The sequence below is a fragment of the Hypanus sabinus genome, chromosome 13 (genome assembly GCF_030144855.1).
Source record: "Hypanus sabinus isolate sHypSab1 chromosome 13, sHypSab1.hap1, whole genome shotgun sequence".
NCBI classification, from domain to species: Eukaryota; Metazoa; Chordata; class Chondrichthyes; order Myliobatiformes; family Dasyatidae; genus Hypanus; species Hypanus sabinus.
In genome coordinates this window covers 62,804,319-62,820,621 of record NC_082718.1, presented here as the reverse complement: position 1 = coordinate 62,820,621, position 16,303 = coordinate 62,804,319, and the positions used below count along the sequence as shown (strand labels likewise).

At 32.6% G+C, this 16,303-nt stretch overlaps 1 protein-coding gene across 4 annotated transcripts in view; it reads left to right on the top strand.

Annotated features, from left to right (window-relative positions):
- fgd6 (FYVE, RhoGEF and PH domain containing 6) overlaps positions 1 to 16,303 on the top strand; it is a 150,321-nt gene that overhangs the window by 70,651 nt on the left and 63,367 nt on the right. For all 4 annotated transcript variants that reach the window (XM_059987767.1, XM_059987769.1, XM_059987768.1 and 1 more), the window contains exons 12-13: positions 265 to 333; positions 7,296 to 7,379. In XM_059987767.1, the coding sequence (XP_059843750.1) occupies positions 265 to 333; positions 7,296 to 7,379 (153 nt within the window). The remainder of the gene's footprint in view (positions 1 to 264; positions 334 to 7,295; positions 7,380 to 16,303) is intronic.

Genomic DNA, 16,303 nt, shown 5'->3' with positions numbered 1-16,303 from the left:
AAGCTTTCATTAAATCAAAAATCTCTAAATATTTAAATCTTGAAAAGTTAGACATGCTTTGCTCTTTTTTTGGTGTGGAGTCACTTTTCACATGCTGCAGTACCTGCCTCCTGCTGTAAGGTAAAAATTTTTGCCTTAAATCAATAATGATATTATGTAACATAATTTGCAATTATGTATTAACATTGGTGTTTACAAAGATGTCTGTTATGCTGGCTTTACATGTGTAACTAACACTATTGTTTTCTTTGTCCCTTTGTACAGGTTTTTTTGAAGGAGGGAACTCTGATGAAACTATCCAGAAAAGTTATGCAACCCCGAATGTTTTTTTTGGTAATTTGAAATTTAAATACTATTTATCTAAAGCAGTAGAAAGCAATAATTATTGTGTATATTTAATGAATTACAGAATGCGTAATTTAGTTAAACTAACAGTTGAAGACCAGTGGACATTAATTTGTAGAAAAGACATGTAAACCACTCAGATTATCTAATATACTGTAAATCAATTTAATCAAAATGTTTTAACTAGAATCTAATCTTACCATACTATATTATTTCTTGTAAAATGCCATTAAATGATTAAAGGGTAATTAAAAAACTGATATGTCAGATGATAAAATGCTAGAAAGGTTCATTGTGAGATTGTGCAGTATCAGTAAGAGAACATTGGAGGTCAGTCAGTGACTTGTCATTAAAATGGGGAAAAATAACCTTATCACAGACATTCCCTTCATCCTCCACTCATTTTGTCTCAAAAAATTGTTTATCTCTAACTTTCTCCAGTTTTCACAACAGATTGTTAACCTGAAGTATTTACCTTATTCCTCTCTCTGCAAATACTGCCAGAGCTGTTAATGTATCAGAGGAGCTGATTATTCTAATACATTGATTTTCTTTTAATTTTGCAATTCCTTTTTAGTCATTTGGGAACAAATCATTTAAACAAAAAACAGGAAGTGCTCAGCAAGTCTGGCGGCATCTGTGGAGTGAGAAACTAGGATAATGTTTCCAGTTGATGGCCAAGATGTTGTTGGAAGGTCATCAGCCAGAATTATTAACTCAGTTTCTGTCTGTTTAAGTGTTGGCTGACTTTATTTCCAACATGTGTAGTAGTTTGCTTTTAGCAATCATTTCAGTTTCCAACCAGAAACTGAGCTTTGGTTTTGAACACGTGGTATGTTTTTCTTTCTTTTTCAATCTTTTTATTGAATTTCATATATAAAGAAAACATAACATAATAGTGAATAGGTTATAAGTGCAATAGACTTGAGATTACATTAATAATAAGATAACAATATCCTATTAAATATCAACAACAAAAAAAAGTATATTAATCAATCAAGTCTATAATAATTATATATGAGAAAAATAAAAATAATCATCAAGAAGAAAAAAAAATTAAAAATACAAGAAAAAAATATATATTGAAAAAAAAACACTAAACTAAACTAACATGGGCAATAATAACAGTTTATATGTATATGATAGTGTCAAAAACTCCGGAACTCCATACCTGAACAAGAATAAGCAGAGAGAAGGTCTGGAAGAGGTCAAATTAATTCATATGAAAATGTCGAATGAACGGTCCCCAAGTTTCTTCAAATTTAATTGATGAGTCAAAAATAGTGCTTCTAATTTTTTCCAAGCTCAGATAAGAAATAGTTTGAGAGAACCACTGAAACGTGGTAGGAGGATTTACTTCTTTCCAATTTTGTAATATAGACCTTCTGGCCATTAATGTTACAAAAGCAATCATTCGTCTAATTGAAGGGGAAAACTGATTACCATCCTCATTTGGTATACCAAAAATTGCAGTAATAAAATGAGGTTGTAAATCGATATTCCAATTTGAGGAAATGGTAGCAAATATGTCCTTCCAATAGTTATGTAAAGTGGGACATGACCAAAACATGTGGGTCAGTGAGGCCACATCTGAATGACATCTGTCACATTGAGGATTAATATGAGAATAGAATCGAGCAAGCTTATCTTTAGACATATGAGCTCTATGTACAATTTTAAATTGTATTAAAGCATGTTTAGCACATATAGAAGAAGAATTAACCATTTGTAAAATTTTTTCCCATTTTTCTGTTGAAATATTATATTGAAGTTCTTTTTCCCATTCTTGTTTAATTCTACCTGATATTTCTGGTTGTATCTTCATAATCATATTATAAATAAAAGCCACTAATCCCTTCTGACAAGGATTTAAGGTAAAAATCAAATCTGAGAAATCCATTGAAGTTGAATTGGGGAAAGATGGTAGAACTTTATGTAAAAAATTTCTGATTTGTAAATATCTAAAAAAATTAGATTTCGGTAACTTAAATTTGTTGGAAAGTTGGTCGAAAGACATCAAACTACCTTCAAAAAAAAAGATCACGAAAGCATTTTATACCTTTCCTTTTCCATATGCTAAAAGCTTGATCTGTCAAAGAAGGTTTGAAAAAAAAATTAAGTAAGATAGGGCTATCAAGAACAAAGTTTTTCAGAGTAAAAAACTTACGAAATTGAAACCAAATTCGTAATGTATGTTTGACAACAGGATTAGATATCTGTTTATTGAATTTAACTAAATCAGTAGGAAGAGAAGAACCAAGAACGGAGAATTGCATTCTAAATTTACCCACTGTGGGCACAATGGTGAATCCAAATCTAATTTCCAATATATTAGGTTACGAATATTATTCGCCCAATAGTAAAATCTAAAGTTAGGTAAAGCTAAACCACCATCTTTTTTAGATTTTTGTAATTGCCTTTTACTTAATCTGGGGTTTTTATTTTGCCACACAAATGAGGAAATTTTTGAATCAATATTATCAAAAAAAGATTTAGGAATAAAAATTGGTAAAGCTTGAAATAAATATAAAAATTTCGGTAAAATCATCATTTTAATAGTATTAATCCGACCAACTAATGATAAGGATAGGGGAGACCATCTTGTAGTAAGTTGTTGAATTTGATGGAGCATAGGTAAAAAGTTCAGTCTAAATAAATCTTTATATTTCTTGGTAATTTTTATACCTAAATAGATAAAGTTATCAGTAACAACTTTAAATGGTATCCTATCATTCAGTAAAGTTTGCGCGTTTAAAGGGAATAAATCACTCTTATCCAAGTTTAGTTTATAACCAGAAAAACTACCAAATTGAGCCAACAAGGATAAAATAGCGGGAATAGACCTGTCAGGATCAGAAATATATAACAACAAGTCATCAGCATAAAGTGATAACTTGTATAACTTCTCATTACGGGTAATACCAAAAATATTAGGAGATTCACGAATAGCAATGGCTAAAGGTTCTAATGCGATATTAAATAATAAAGGACTTAAGGGACAACCTTGTCTCGTACCACGAGATAATTGAAAAAAAGAGGATCTGTAATTATTTGTAAGAACAGAAGCAACAGGTTTATAATATATTAGTTTGATCCATGATATAAAATTAGAACTAAAATTAAAATATCTCAAAGCGTTAAATAAGTATGTCCATTCAACTCTATCAAAAGCTTTTTCAGCATCTAATGAAATAACACATTCTGGGATTATAGGTGATGAAGTATAAATTATATTAATCAATTTTCTAACATTAAAAAAGGAATACCGATTCCTAATAAAACCAGTTTGGTCTTCTGAAATAATCTGTGATAGTACCTTTTCTAACCTAATGGCTAAAATTTTTGTAAGAATCTTAGAGTCTACATTTAATAGTGTTATAGGGCGATAAGATGCACATAAAGTAGGATCCTTATCTTTTTTAAGAATTAGAGAGATAGTAGCTTCATAAAAAGATTGAGGTAATCTCTTCTTAGCAAATGCATCATTAAAGATTTCACATAACCAAGGGGAAAGCGAAGAAGAAAAAGTTTTTAAAAATTCTATAATATAACCATCAGGACCAGGAGCTTTCCCTGAATTCATTAATGAGATAGCCTCTCCTATTTCGGCCATAGAGATAGGAGCATCAAACAAGCTACGATCTTCATCTGTCAGTTTGGGAATATTCAAATTGTTAAAAAAATTATCCATCATGGACAGATCGCCATCAAATTCTGATTGATATAAAGATTTATAAAAATCTTGAAAAGTGTTATTGATTTCTTTATGATCAGTAGTTAGATTACCGTCTTGTTTATGAATTTTAATAATTTGTCGCTTAGTCAAAATAGCTTTTAATTGATTAGCTAACAGTTTACCAGTTTGATCATTATGGATATAAGATTGAGCCCTGGTCCTAATTAATTGATTCTCAATTGAAGAAGATAATAATAAGCTATGCTCCATTTGAAGCTCAACTCTCTTCTGATAAAGTTCTTTGGTAGGAGTCACGGAATAAATCTTATCAATTTCTTTAATTTTATCCACTAATAAAGCAATATCTAAATATCTTTGTTTTCTTTTACCAATGGAATATGAGATAATTTGTCCACGGATAAAAGCCTTAAAAGAGTCCCAAAGTATTCCTCTGTCAATCTCTTCAGTATAGTTTGTTGAGAAAAACAAGACAATTTGCTGTTTTTTGCAGGTGATAAATTCTGGGTCTTGAAGCAAAGTAGCGTTAAGTCTCCAAGATCTAGTATTATTGGAAAAGTCCGAAATCTTGATAGATAACTTCAAAGGTGCATAATCCGAAATAGTAATAGAATCATATTTACAATCAGTAACATCCGTTAATAAACGATGATCAATAAGGAAATAATCAATTCTAGAATAACTCTGATATACATGTGAAAAAAATGAAAATTCTTTATCTTTAGGGTTCAAAAACCGCCATATTTCAGTAATTCCCGAATCAACCATAAAAGAATTAATAAGAAAGGCTGATCTATTCGGAAGAATTCGGATAGGTTTAGATCTATCCATCAAAGGATTCAGACAACAATTGAAATCTCCACCCATTATCAACATATATTCATTTAGATTAGGAAGGGAAGTAAATAAACGTTTAAAAAATTCAGGGCAGTCAAAGTTTGGAGCATAAATATTAACTGGAACCACCTTTTGATTAAAAAGTGAACCAGTTATCAACAAAAATCTGCCCTGTGGATCAGAAATAATTTCATGATGTGTAAACGAAATTGAGGGGTCTATAAAAATAGACACACCCCTAATTTTGGCGGTACAATTCGAGTGAAATTGTTGACCCTTCCAAAACCTAAAAAAACGTTGATTATCCTCCCTCCTAATATGGGTCTCCTGTGCAAAAATAATATTAGCGTTTAGTCTATGGAATACTTTAAATATTTTTTTACGTTTAATCGGATGATTTAAACCATTAGTATTCCAAGAGATAAAGTTAATAGACTTATCCATCATGCCAATATTAGTTGTGGATATCGTAAAAGTTTAAAAAGACACATAACCCATAATTCAGGAAGAAGGAAAAATGATTCAGGAGCAACCGGAGAACATGACACCTCAACAATATTAATAATTTAAAGTCGGCCCATAAACTAAAAGCAAAAAAATAAAAAGCAAAAGCGTGAAAAAAGATCCCTACCCCCCTCCCCCAACCCCATGGAAAAAAGCCAAGCAGCAGGCGCACAAACTAATACTAATATTACCCCCATTTTCAAGATGGCAACTTCATGAAAAGAAAGAAAAGAGAAACTATATAACACCCAGATATAAATACAGGGTTGTAAAAAGAAAGAATATATATATCAATCAAAATGAAAAAATAATATAAAAAAGCAAAAAATCATTAATAAAAAAAAGGATAACCATTGAAATTTAAAGTAGTGTAATATGCCTTTAAAAAAAGATTCCATATTCAAATATAAGAAAAAGACGTTTCAAAAACAGAGACTTATGGGAAGAAGAAACGACATTTTGAAAGGACCATATTACAGAATATAAATGTAAATTCGCCAATCTTTTTTTTAAAAAAAAGGTCATCAAAATAAGATTAAAAAAGGATTCAATAACCACTACAATATATATATTAAAAAAAAAGTCCAAAAATTCAAGACATTCGTCCCATTCTCAAATACAGGCAAATAAACGCTTACGGAAAGCAAAGTCTTATGGGAAAAAGAAACGACATCTTAAAAAATCAATCACTATTACAAAATCTTAACATGTATATCTAACCCGAGGAAAAAAAACTTAATTAAAAAAAACATTATAGTAAAATTAAAAGAGCATCTGTAAATCATGATAATAAAAAAAACCAGGTCTACAGACCAAAGTAAAAAGCTATACCGCAGCTTCATAAGTTAAAGCCTAAAAGCGGAATGGTGTCTTCTCTCCAAAAATTCTTCAACATAACGCATAATTCAACTTGTACTAGAAGACCGATATTCTTCAATGAATTTCTTCGCTTCTTCCGGAGTATTAAAGAAGCGCTGACTGTCATCACTCAACATAATTCTGAGATTCGCTGGGTATCTTAAAGCTTGTTTAAGTCCAATCGAATGAATCTCTGTCATCACCGGTTTAAAAGCGATTCTCGCCCTCATCACCTCGAATGAATAATCCTCCACAATACGAAACTTGTTGTTTTTGTGAGAAATCATACCTTTCTGACGAGCTAATCAAATTAAAAGCTCTTTCTCCCGAGGATAATGGAGACGGACAATCACAGCTCGTGGCTTGTCTTTCGCAGCCGAAAATCTCGGAACTCTGTGGGCACGGTCAATAGTAGGTTTAACCTGCAAAGCGTCCTCGCCAAAAATTTCCCACAATAAGTTAGAGAAATATTCAGTTAAGTCACCAGACTCAACATTTTCGGGAAATCCAATAATACGCAAATCCTGTCTACGAGATCGGTTTTCAAGATCGGTGATTTTAAACTTATTCTGCTCCACTATTTTAGCGGTCGATCGTACCTTCTCCTCCAAAGTTTCGATTGTACGTATTTTTTCACAAATTATCTTGTCAAGAGCCGCAAACTTTTCTTCATGCCGTTCAATATCTGCTGCCAGCGATTGAAGCTTGGTATCAAATGATCTAACGACATCTTCAAGCTCAGACATTTTCACAGTAAGTTTATTTTCCAGACTTGCAAGTTTAGTATCCAGTTTAGTATCCAGAAGACTGGAGATTGCATCGAGAGATATAGGGTCTTTAGACGATTTCTTAGGTACAGACATTTTAAGTTTGAAAAAATTAAATCAAGTATTATTTTAAAAAAGAAATAAATCGTAAATATCAACCCATGTAGTTAGGTACGAAAAGATTTGATTAAAGGGTGATTATAGCTTAAAAAATGAAGAGCGCCTAAAAGGCAGATGTCTACGTTGCCATCTTGAAACTCCACTCACTTGTGGTATGTTTTTATTTGTAGCTTAATGATGTATTGTTATACACTACACCAGTGCAATCGGGGACGTACAAGCTAAACAACATGTTGTCACTAGCAGGTATGAAGGTAAGTAATTTCTTTGTCAGTTGTTGCTCTGGAGTACTGAATGCAGGAAACTGTGGCAAGAAGTTTTAATTTTGCATGTTTAATTGGAGTAAGGGGAACTATGAGGCTATGAGGAAGCATAAATTGGAAACTGATGTTCTCAGGGAAACATACGGAAGAAATGTAGCAAATATTCAGGGGATATTTGCTTGGGGTTCTGCATAGGTATGTTCCAATGAGACAGAAAGGATCGAAGGGTACAAGAACCATGGTGTACAAAAGCTGTTGTAATCTAGTCAAGAAGAAAAGAAGAGCTTACAAAAGGTTCAAAGAACTAGGTAATGATAGAGATCTAGAAGATTATAAGGCTAACAGGAAGGAGCTTAAGAAAGAAATTAGGAGAGCCAGAACGGGCCATGAGAAGACCTTGGCGGGTAGGATTAAGGAAGACCCCAAGGCACTCTACAAGTACGTGAAGAGGATAAGGCATTAGAGAATAGGACCAATTAAGTGTGATAGTGGAAAAGTGTGTATGAAACTGGAGGAGATAGCAGAGGTACTTAATAAATACTTCGCTTCAGTATTCACTATGGAAAAGGATCTTGGTGATTGCAGTGATGACTTGCAGCGGACTGAAAAGCTTGAGCATGCAGATATTTAGGAAGAGGATGTGCTGGAGCTTTTGGAAAGCATCAATTTGGATAAGTCACCAGGACCGAATGGGATGTACCCCAGGCTACTGTGGGAAGTGAGGGAGGAGATTGTTGATCCTCTAGCGATGATCTTTGCATCATCAATGGGGGCGGGAGAGGTTGCGGAGGATTGGAAGGATGCGGATTGTTTTTCCCTTATTCAAGAAAGGGAGTAGAGATAGCCCAGGAAATTATAGACCAGTGTGTCTTACTTCAGTGGTTGGTAAGTTGTTGGAGAAGATTCTGAGAGGCAGGATTTATGAACATTTGGAGAGGCATAATATGACGAGGAATAGTCAGCATGGCTTTGTCAAAGGCAGGTTATGCCTTACGAGCCTGATTGAATTTTTTGAGGATGTGACTAAACACATTGGTGAAGGTAGAGCCGTTGATGTAGTGTATATGGATTTCAGCAAGGCATTTGATAAGGTACCCCATGCAAGGTTTATTGAGAAAGTAAGGAAGCATGGGATCCAAGGGGACATTGCTTTGTGGATCCAGAACTGGTTTGCCCACAGAAGGCAAAGAGTGGTTGTAGATGGGACATATTTTGCATGAAGGTCGGTAACCAGTGGTGTGCCTTGGGGATGTGTTCTGGGACCCCTTCTCTTTGTGATTTTTATATATGACCTGGATGAGGAAGTGGAGGGAAGGGTTAGTAAATTTGCTGATGGCACAAAGGTTGCAGGTGTTGTGGATAGTGTGGAGGGCTGTCAGAGGCTACAGCAGGACATCGACATAATGCAAAACTGGGCTGAGAAGTGGCGGATGGAGTTCAACCCAGATGGATGTGAGGTGGTTCATTTTGTAGGTCAAATATGATAGCAGAATATAGTATTAATGGTAAGACTCTTGGCAGTGTGGAGGATGAGAGGGATTTGGGGTCTGAGTCCATAGGACACTCAAAGCTGCTACGCAGGTTGACTCTGTGGGTAAGAAGGCTGAGAGGTAATGTTGCAGCTATATAGTCAGAGGCTTTTTCCCAGGGCTGAAATGGCTAACATGAGAGGGCACGATTTTAATGTGATTGGAAGTAGGTACAGAGGAGACGTCAGGGTTAAGTTTTTTACACAGAGAGTGGTGAGTGTGTGGAATGGGCTGCCGGCGGTGGTGGTGGCGGAAATGATAGGGTCTTTTAAGAGACTCCTGGATAGGTACATGAAGCTTAGAAAAATAGAGGGCTGGGAGCGTCACGTGATGATGTAGGATCGAGACATTGGGAATCCAGCTCCCTCATAAAAAGTAATGAAATAAGGTTTAAATGAAGAAGTGTTAACAAATACCTACTAGAAACTATTTATAAGCAAATCAGGATTATCTTTTGATATGGCTCCTAAACTGAAACAGAAGAAAGCTACTACTTCAAAGACTGCGCAAATCGGCGGGGGGAAAAGGCCTAGCCGTCTTGGCGAAGCCTCAGACTCAAGTTGGATCTCCTCCCGGTGAAGTGCATGGCACTTCTGATGATGCGGGACAGGAAGTTGCGGCAATGTCGGCGGTCTCTAAGAAGAAACGGCAAGAACAACGCATGCGCGAAGAAACAAGTATGCATTGAACAGATATTAACAACACTACAAATCCCAACTACGGCTGGAAGTGAATCAGAAGTGGAATCAGACTCTTTGGGAAATTCAGAGGACGAAGAAGAGGAAAAGAAAGAGGAGATTAAAGGAGACATAAAAGATATCCTGATATATATGATGAATGAATTAAAAGCTATAAGAACAGATATAAGAAGGATGCAGAATACACTCGATAATGTGGTGGAAAAACAAAAGATGGATAATAAAGTTAAAGAGATGGAAGTAAAAATTGAGGAAAACACTGAAAGAATAGATAAGATAGAAGACAATAATCTTGCCTGGACAACAGAAAGAAAACAGATGTTGAAAAAAATAGATGCACTTGAAAACTAGACGAAATAATATCAAAATTGTTGGTCTTATGAAAGGTACAGAGGGAGAAAATCCAATAAAATTCTTTCAAGAATGGATTCCAAAAATTTTGGAAATGAAAGAAGGAAGCCAAGTAATTGAAATTGAAAGAGCACAAAGAGCTTTACTACCAAGACCTCAACTAGATCAAAATCCAAGATCAATTTTGATAAAATGCTTAAGGTAAAGAAATGATCTTGAAGGCTGCTATTCAATGCACTAAAAAGAGAAATGGGCCATTGATAATAGAAGGGAAAAGAGTTTTTTTTTTATCCAGACATAAGTTATGATCTTCTGAAGAGGCGGAAGGAATTTAATCCAGTGAAAAAATCTTTATGGGAAAAGGGCTTTAAATTTTTATTGAGCTACCCAGCAAAATTGCTAATTTTCCTGGATAACGAAGAAAGAAGATTTTTCGTTGACTACCGGAAAGCTGAGAAATTTGTACAAGAATTACCTGATGTCCACGAAGAGGAGTAAAGAATTATAGAAATGAAATGGACTAATGATGAAGACTGAAACAAGGTTGGACTTGACGGACATTTATAAGAAAAAAAAATAGTTGAGGAGTATTAATTGGGAGTAGAGACATTAATTATTTTCTTTTTTTTTCTTCACTAATATATTTCTTTTTGCTTTTGGGGGGGGAGCTGGAGGAGCTCCTGATAGATGGCTGCGAGTTTCACATGTACAATCATGGCGATTGCCATGACCCGTAAAATGGGAGGGGGGGTAATGTTGTGTTCTTTTTATTCGCAACATTAGTGGGGGGGGGGTATTTTTTTTCTAATATATTAGTTGTCTTTCTTCTATTTTTCTTCTTTTTTGCCTGGATAGTTAGGGAGAGACTCATAGCAACATGGAGAATTTTAAAGAGTTCCCAAGGTATTATGAATGATTAATTTACTTAATTTTTTAAGTTTTAATGTTAATGGAATTAATGAACCTGTGAAAAGAAAAAGAATTTTAACATATATTAAGAAAATGAAAGGAGATATAGCTTTTTTACAAGAAACACATTTAACAGAAACAGAATGCAAGAAATTAAAGAGAGATTAGGTAGGAAGTGTCATTGCAGCTTCATTTAATTCAAAATCAAGAGGAGTTGCAATTTTGGTTAATAAATCTTTACCAATTAAAATACAAAATGTAATAATTGATTCTGTGGGGTGATATGTGATTATATATTGTCAGATTTTTTCAGAATTGTGGACTTTTATGAATGTTTATGAAATGAAAATGATGCAAAATTCATACAAGAAGTTTTTTTGAACTTGGCTGATGCACATGATAAAATATTAATAGGTGGAGATTTTAATTTTTGTTTACATCCAGTTTTGGATAGATCAACTAAAGTTGCTACAAAATCAAAAGTAATAAAACTAACTATCATTAATGAAAGATTTAAATCTGATTGATATATGGAGAAAAATTAATCCAAGAGAAAGAGATTATTCATTTTATTCAAATAGACCTAAAACTTACTCAAGGATTGATTTTTTTTATTATCAAAAAATATTCAAGATAGAGTGAAAAGTGTGGAATATAAAGCAAGAATATTGTCAGATCATTCCCCCTTGATAATGACAATGATAATGATGGATAAGGAGGAACCGATCTATAGATGGAGATTTAATTCAATTCTATTAAAATGTCAAAGATTTTTGTGATTTTATGAAAAAACAAATTCAATTTTTTTTGGATACAAATTTACATTCAGTTGAGGATAAAATTGTATTATGGGAAGCGATGAAAGCATATTTAAGGGGTCAGATTATAAGTTATACATCTAAAATTAAGAAGGAATACACAGCAGAAATAGAACAATTGGAAAAAGATATCATAAAGTTAGAAAAAGAATCTTAAAGATATATGACAGAAGAAAAACGAAGACAACTTGTTAATAAAAAACTACAATATAATACACTCCAGACATATCGTACAGAAAAAGTAATTATGAGAACTAAACAGAAATATTACGAATTAGGTGAAAGATCACATAAAATTCTTGCTTGGCAGTTGAAAACAGAACAGGCTTCTAAAACAATAAATGCAATTAGAACAAGTGTAAATAAGGTTACTTATAAACCTTTAGAAATTAATGAAACTTTAAAAAAAAAATTTATACTGAACTATGTCAATCAGAATCACAAAATAAGATTGCTGAGATAAATTTTTATCACAAATACCCCTTCCAAAATTAAATTTGGAAGAACAGAAAGGATTAGATATGCCCTTTACATTAAAAGAGGTTGAAGAAGCTTTAGGATCACTTCAGAGTAATAAATCCCCAGGAGAAGATGGTTTTCCTTCTGAATTTTATAAAAAAAATTTAAAGATTTATTAATTCCTCCTTTTATGGAATTAATATTCAAGTGGAAAGAATGCATAAACTCCCACAATCTTTTTTAACAGCGATCGTAACTGTATTGCCAAAAAAAGATAGAGATCCTTTAAAACCAACATCATATAGGCCTATTTCTTTGTTGAATACAGATTATAAAATACTAGCAAAAATTTTATCTAATAGAGTATCTAAATATTTACCAAAATTAATACATATGGATCAAACAGGTTTTATTAAAAACAATCAATAGATAATATAACCCGGTTACTTAGTATAATTCATTTGGCACAAAAAAGAGAGGAAATGAGTGTGGCAGTTGCTTTGGATGCAGAAAAAGCATTTGATAGATTGGAATGGGATTTTTTATTTAAGGTATTGAAAAATATGAGTTAGGAAAATCTTTTATACAATGGATTAAAACTTTAAATACTAATCCTCAAGCTAAAGTAGTTACAAATGGTCAGATTTCAACACCATTTTGCTTAACGAGGTCAACTGGACAAGGCTGCCCATTATCACCTGCTTTATTTGTATTGGCAGTAGAACCATTAGCAGAATTAATTAGAACAGATTCAGATATTGGGGGCTTTAGAGTTGATCAAGAAGAATATAAGATTAATTTATTTGCTGATGATGTTTTGATTTATTTAACAAACCCATTGCAATCTTTGCAAAGATTATCTTTTAGATTGGAAGAATATGGGAAAGTATCAGGGTATAAAGTAAATTGGGATAAAAGTGAAATTTTACCCCTCACCGAAGGAAATTATAATCAATGTCGATTAGTAACTCAATTTCGATGGTCAATAAATGGGATAAAATATTTAGGTATTAGAGTTGATAATGATGTAAAAAATTTATATAAACAAAATTATTTGCCATTATTAGAAAAAATAAAAGAGGATCTTGATAAATGGATGATGTTACCAATAACATTAATAAGTAGAGTTAATGCTGTAAAAATGAATATATTTCCTAGATTGCAATATTTATTTCAAAATTTACCAATACAATTACCTCAGAAGTTTTTTCAAGAACTGAATAAATATGTAAGGAAATTTCTTTGGAAAGGAAAGATGCCAAGAATATCATTGGAAAAATTGATATGTAAATTTGATTTAGGAGGGTTACAACTTCCAAATTTTAAGAATTATTATAAAGCAAATCAACTTAGATTTATTGCGTCTTTTTTTGATGAAGAAAAACCGGCATGGATTAGAATAGAATTAGATAAGATAGGAGAAAACATACCAGAAGATTTTATATATAAATGGGAATCCAAATGTATGCGGGAAAAAAAAGAATCTCCTATATTAAGACAATTGATTGATTTATGGAATAAGGTAAATATGGATGATGAGATAAAGAAATCTTTACTAGCAAAAAGAACTTTAATTCAAAATAGGCTTATTCCTTTTACAATGGATAATAAACTTTTACATAATTGGTTTCAAAAGAGGATTAAATATATAGGTGATTGTTTTGAAGGAGGTATATTGATGTCGTTTGATCAATTAAAAAATAAATATAAAATATCAAATAATACTCTTTTTTGTTATTTTCAATTAAAAGCTTATTTACGAGAAAAGCTGGGTCAAACAATGTTGATGCCAAAACCTAGTGAAATAGAAATATTAATTCAGAAAGGAAAAATTAAAAAAATTATATCTTGTATGTATAATTTGATTCAAAAACAGACGATTAAATTAGGAATTCATAAATCAAGACAAAAATGGGAATCTGATTTGAATATTAAAATTGATGGAAAAAATTGGTCAAGATTATGTTCTGATAGTATGAGAAATACAATAAATGTTCAACTTAGATTAATACAATATAATTTTTTACATCAATTATATATAACACCACAGAAAATAGATAGATTAAATTCAAATATGTCTGACCAATGTTTTCGATGTAATCAAGAAATTGGTATTTTTTTACATTCTACTTAGTCTTGTTTTAAAATTCAACCATTTTGGATAAATCTCAGACTTTTATTGGAACAAATTACTAGAGTACAACTCCCACATAGTCCAGTATTATTTTTATTAGGAGACATTGAAGGGACAATACCGAAATTTAAATTGAGTAAGTATCAGAAAAAATTTATAAAAATTGCATTGGCAGTAGCCAAAAAGTTATCGCAGTTACTTGGAAATCTGACTTATATTTAACTATGGATCGTTGGAATAATGAAATACATAGTTGTGTTCCACTTGAAAAAATTACATATAATCTAAGAAATGAATATGATATATTTTTGAAAATTTGGTTCCCATACTTACAAAAGATATGATTAAATACTACATAGGTCCTTTGAAGATAAAATTATAAAGTAATTGGGGAATGTAAAAATAAATATTAAAACTATTTTTAACTCCATGGAGAATGTGGGGATCCTCCGATATCCAGGCAATCTTTCTATTCTTTCTTTTTTTTTCGTTCTTTAGACAAGGGTTAAGGGGGGGACGGTTAAGGGGAGGGGGAGGGTTAATATTATTTTTCTTACTATTTTATCATCACATTTATTCTTGTAATTTTCTAAAATTTAATAAATAAATAATTTTTTCGGAAAAAGTAAAATAGAGGGCTATACGTAAGCCTAGGTAGTTCTAAGGTAAGGACATGTTCGTCACAGCTTTGAGGGCCAAAGGGCCTGTATTGTGCTGTAGGTTTTCTATGTTACTTATTTGCTTTCTCATTGTTGCTAAGATAGACCGGTGGAATAAACCAGCTGTATTATTAATTCAGCATTTTGTGGCTGTTTACGGAATGCTACTTTGTGAATCCATTGAGAAATTAACTAATCTAATAGTTGAAAGAAAAGAATATCTCATCAACTGCCATACCATTCAGCAGGCTCTTGTACCTCTCGCGGGTTTGGAAGGCTTTTCAGAAGTACGTTCAATAGGGCAAAGTTTAAGTGTACCATAGTATAGAGATTATATAGTGGATAAAGCATAACTTGTACTCATCTGTTGTTGAAATATAAATACTGTGATAAAACAAAAGACTACAGGTTGAGTGCCCTTTATCCAAATGCTTGGGGCCAAAGGCATTTTGTATTTTAGAATATATAATGACTACTTGTGATCGCCATCATTTCCAACTCTGAATTTATGTGCTACCAGTGAGCAGTCTTCATCTTGTTAATCCTACATCTTTACTCAACATTAAAAGTTATTACATGCCATCAATATAATGAAAATATGTGCACAGGGTGATAAAAGCAGGATAGTATACCTGAGTCAGCTGTTGTACAACCACAAACAACGGCAGGATTTCAGTCTCCACCTGCCATGCCATCTTTACATTTAAAAGTTACTATCCTCCATATTTGTATTTTACTTATTTTAGGTTTTATGTGTAAGGTATAGAAACAGTCAGCACTGTAGACTTATTCTGGTGCTAGATTTTTGGGATCAGCAGACACTTTAAAAATTTAATGTCATGCCGTTGTTTAGGTTTCTGTAACCAGCCTGAATATTCACAATTACCTTCAATTTTCAGTTCATCATAATAAATCTTTACTTGTTTCATGATCAGCATACTGTTAAGCGACATCTGACACTGATGAATCCACTCTTTCAATACGTGATCGAGATTTCATTTTTCACTGTACCATCCAGCTTACTGTATAATATGGGACTATTTTATGTCATAATAGCATGTTATTGAGCATGCGCTATTGGGTATATATTGATCTGTATGTGTTCAGTTCGGATTCTGCCACTAAAGAAGCGTGAAATTTAGCTCCAGTCTCTAGCATTTTTATTTATAGTTTTGTTGTGTAATCCGGTCACGTACACAACATTCACTTTTTTTTCCTATTTTTCATTAACTCCAGAGACCTGTGCATTGCCTGGGAACCTTCCCAGTGCCTTGTGCAATTTTCCATTTGTGATGTCAAGTCAGCACTCAAAAAAATATGTAATTTCAGAGGTTTTGGAGATTTTTTGATTTTGGAAT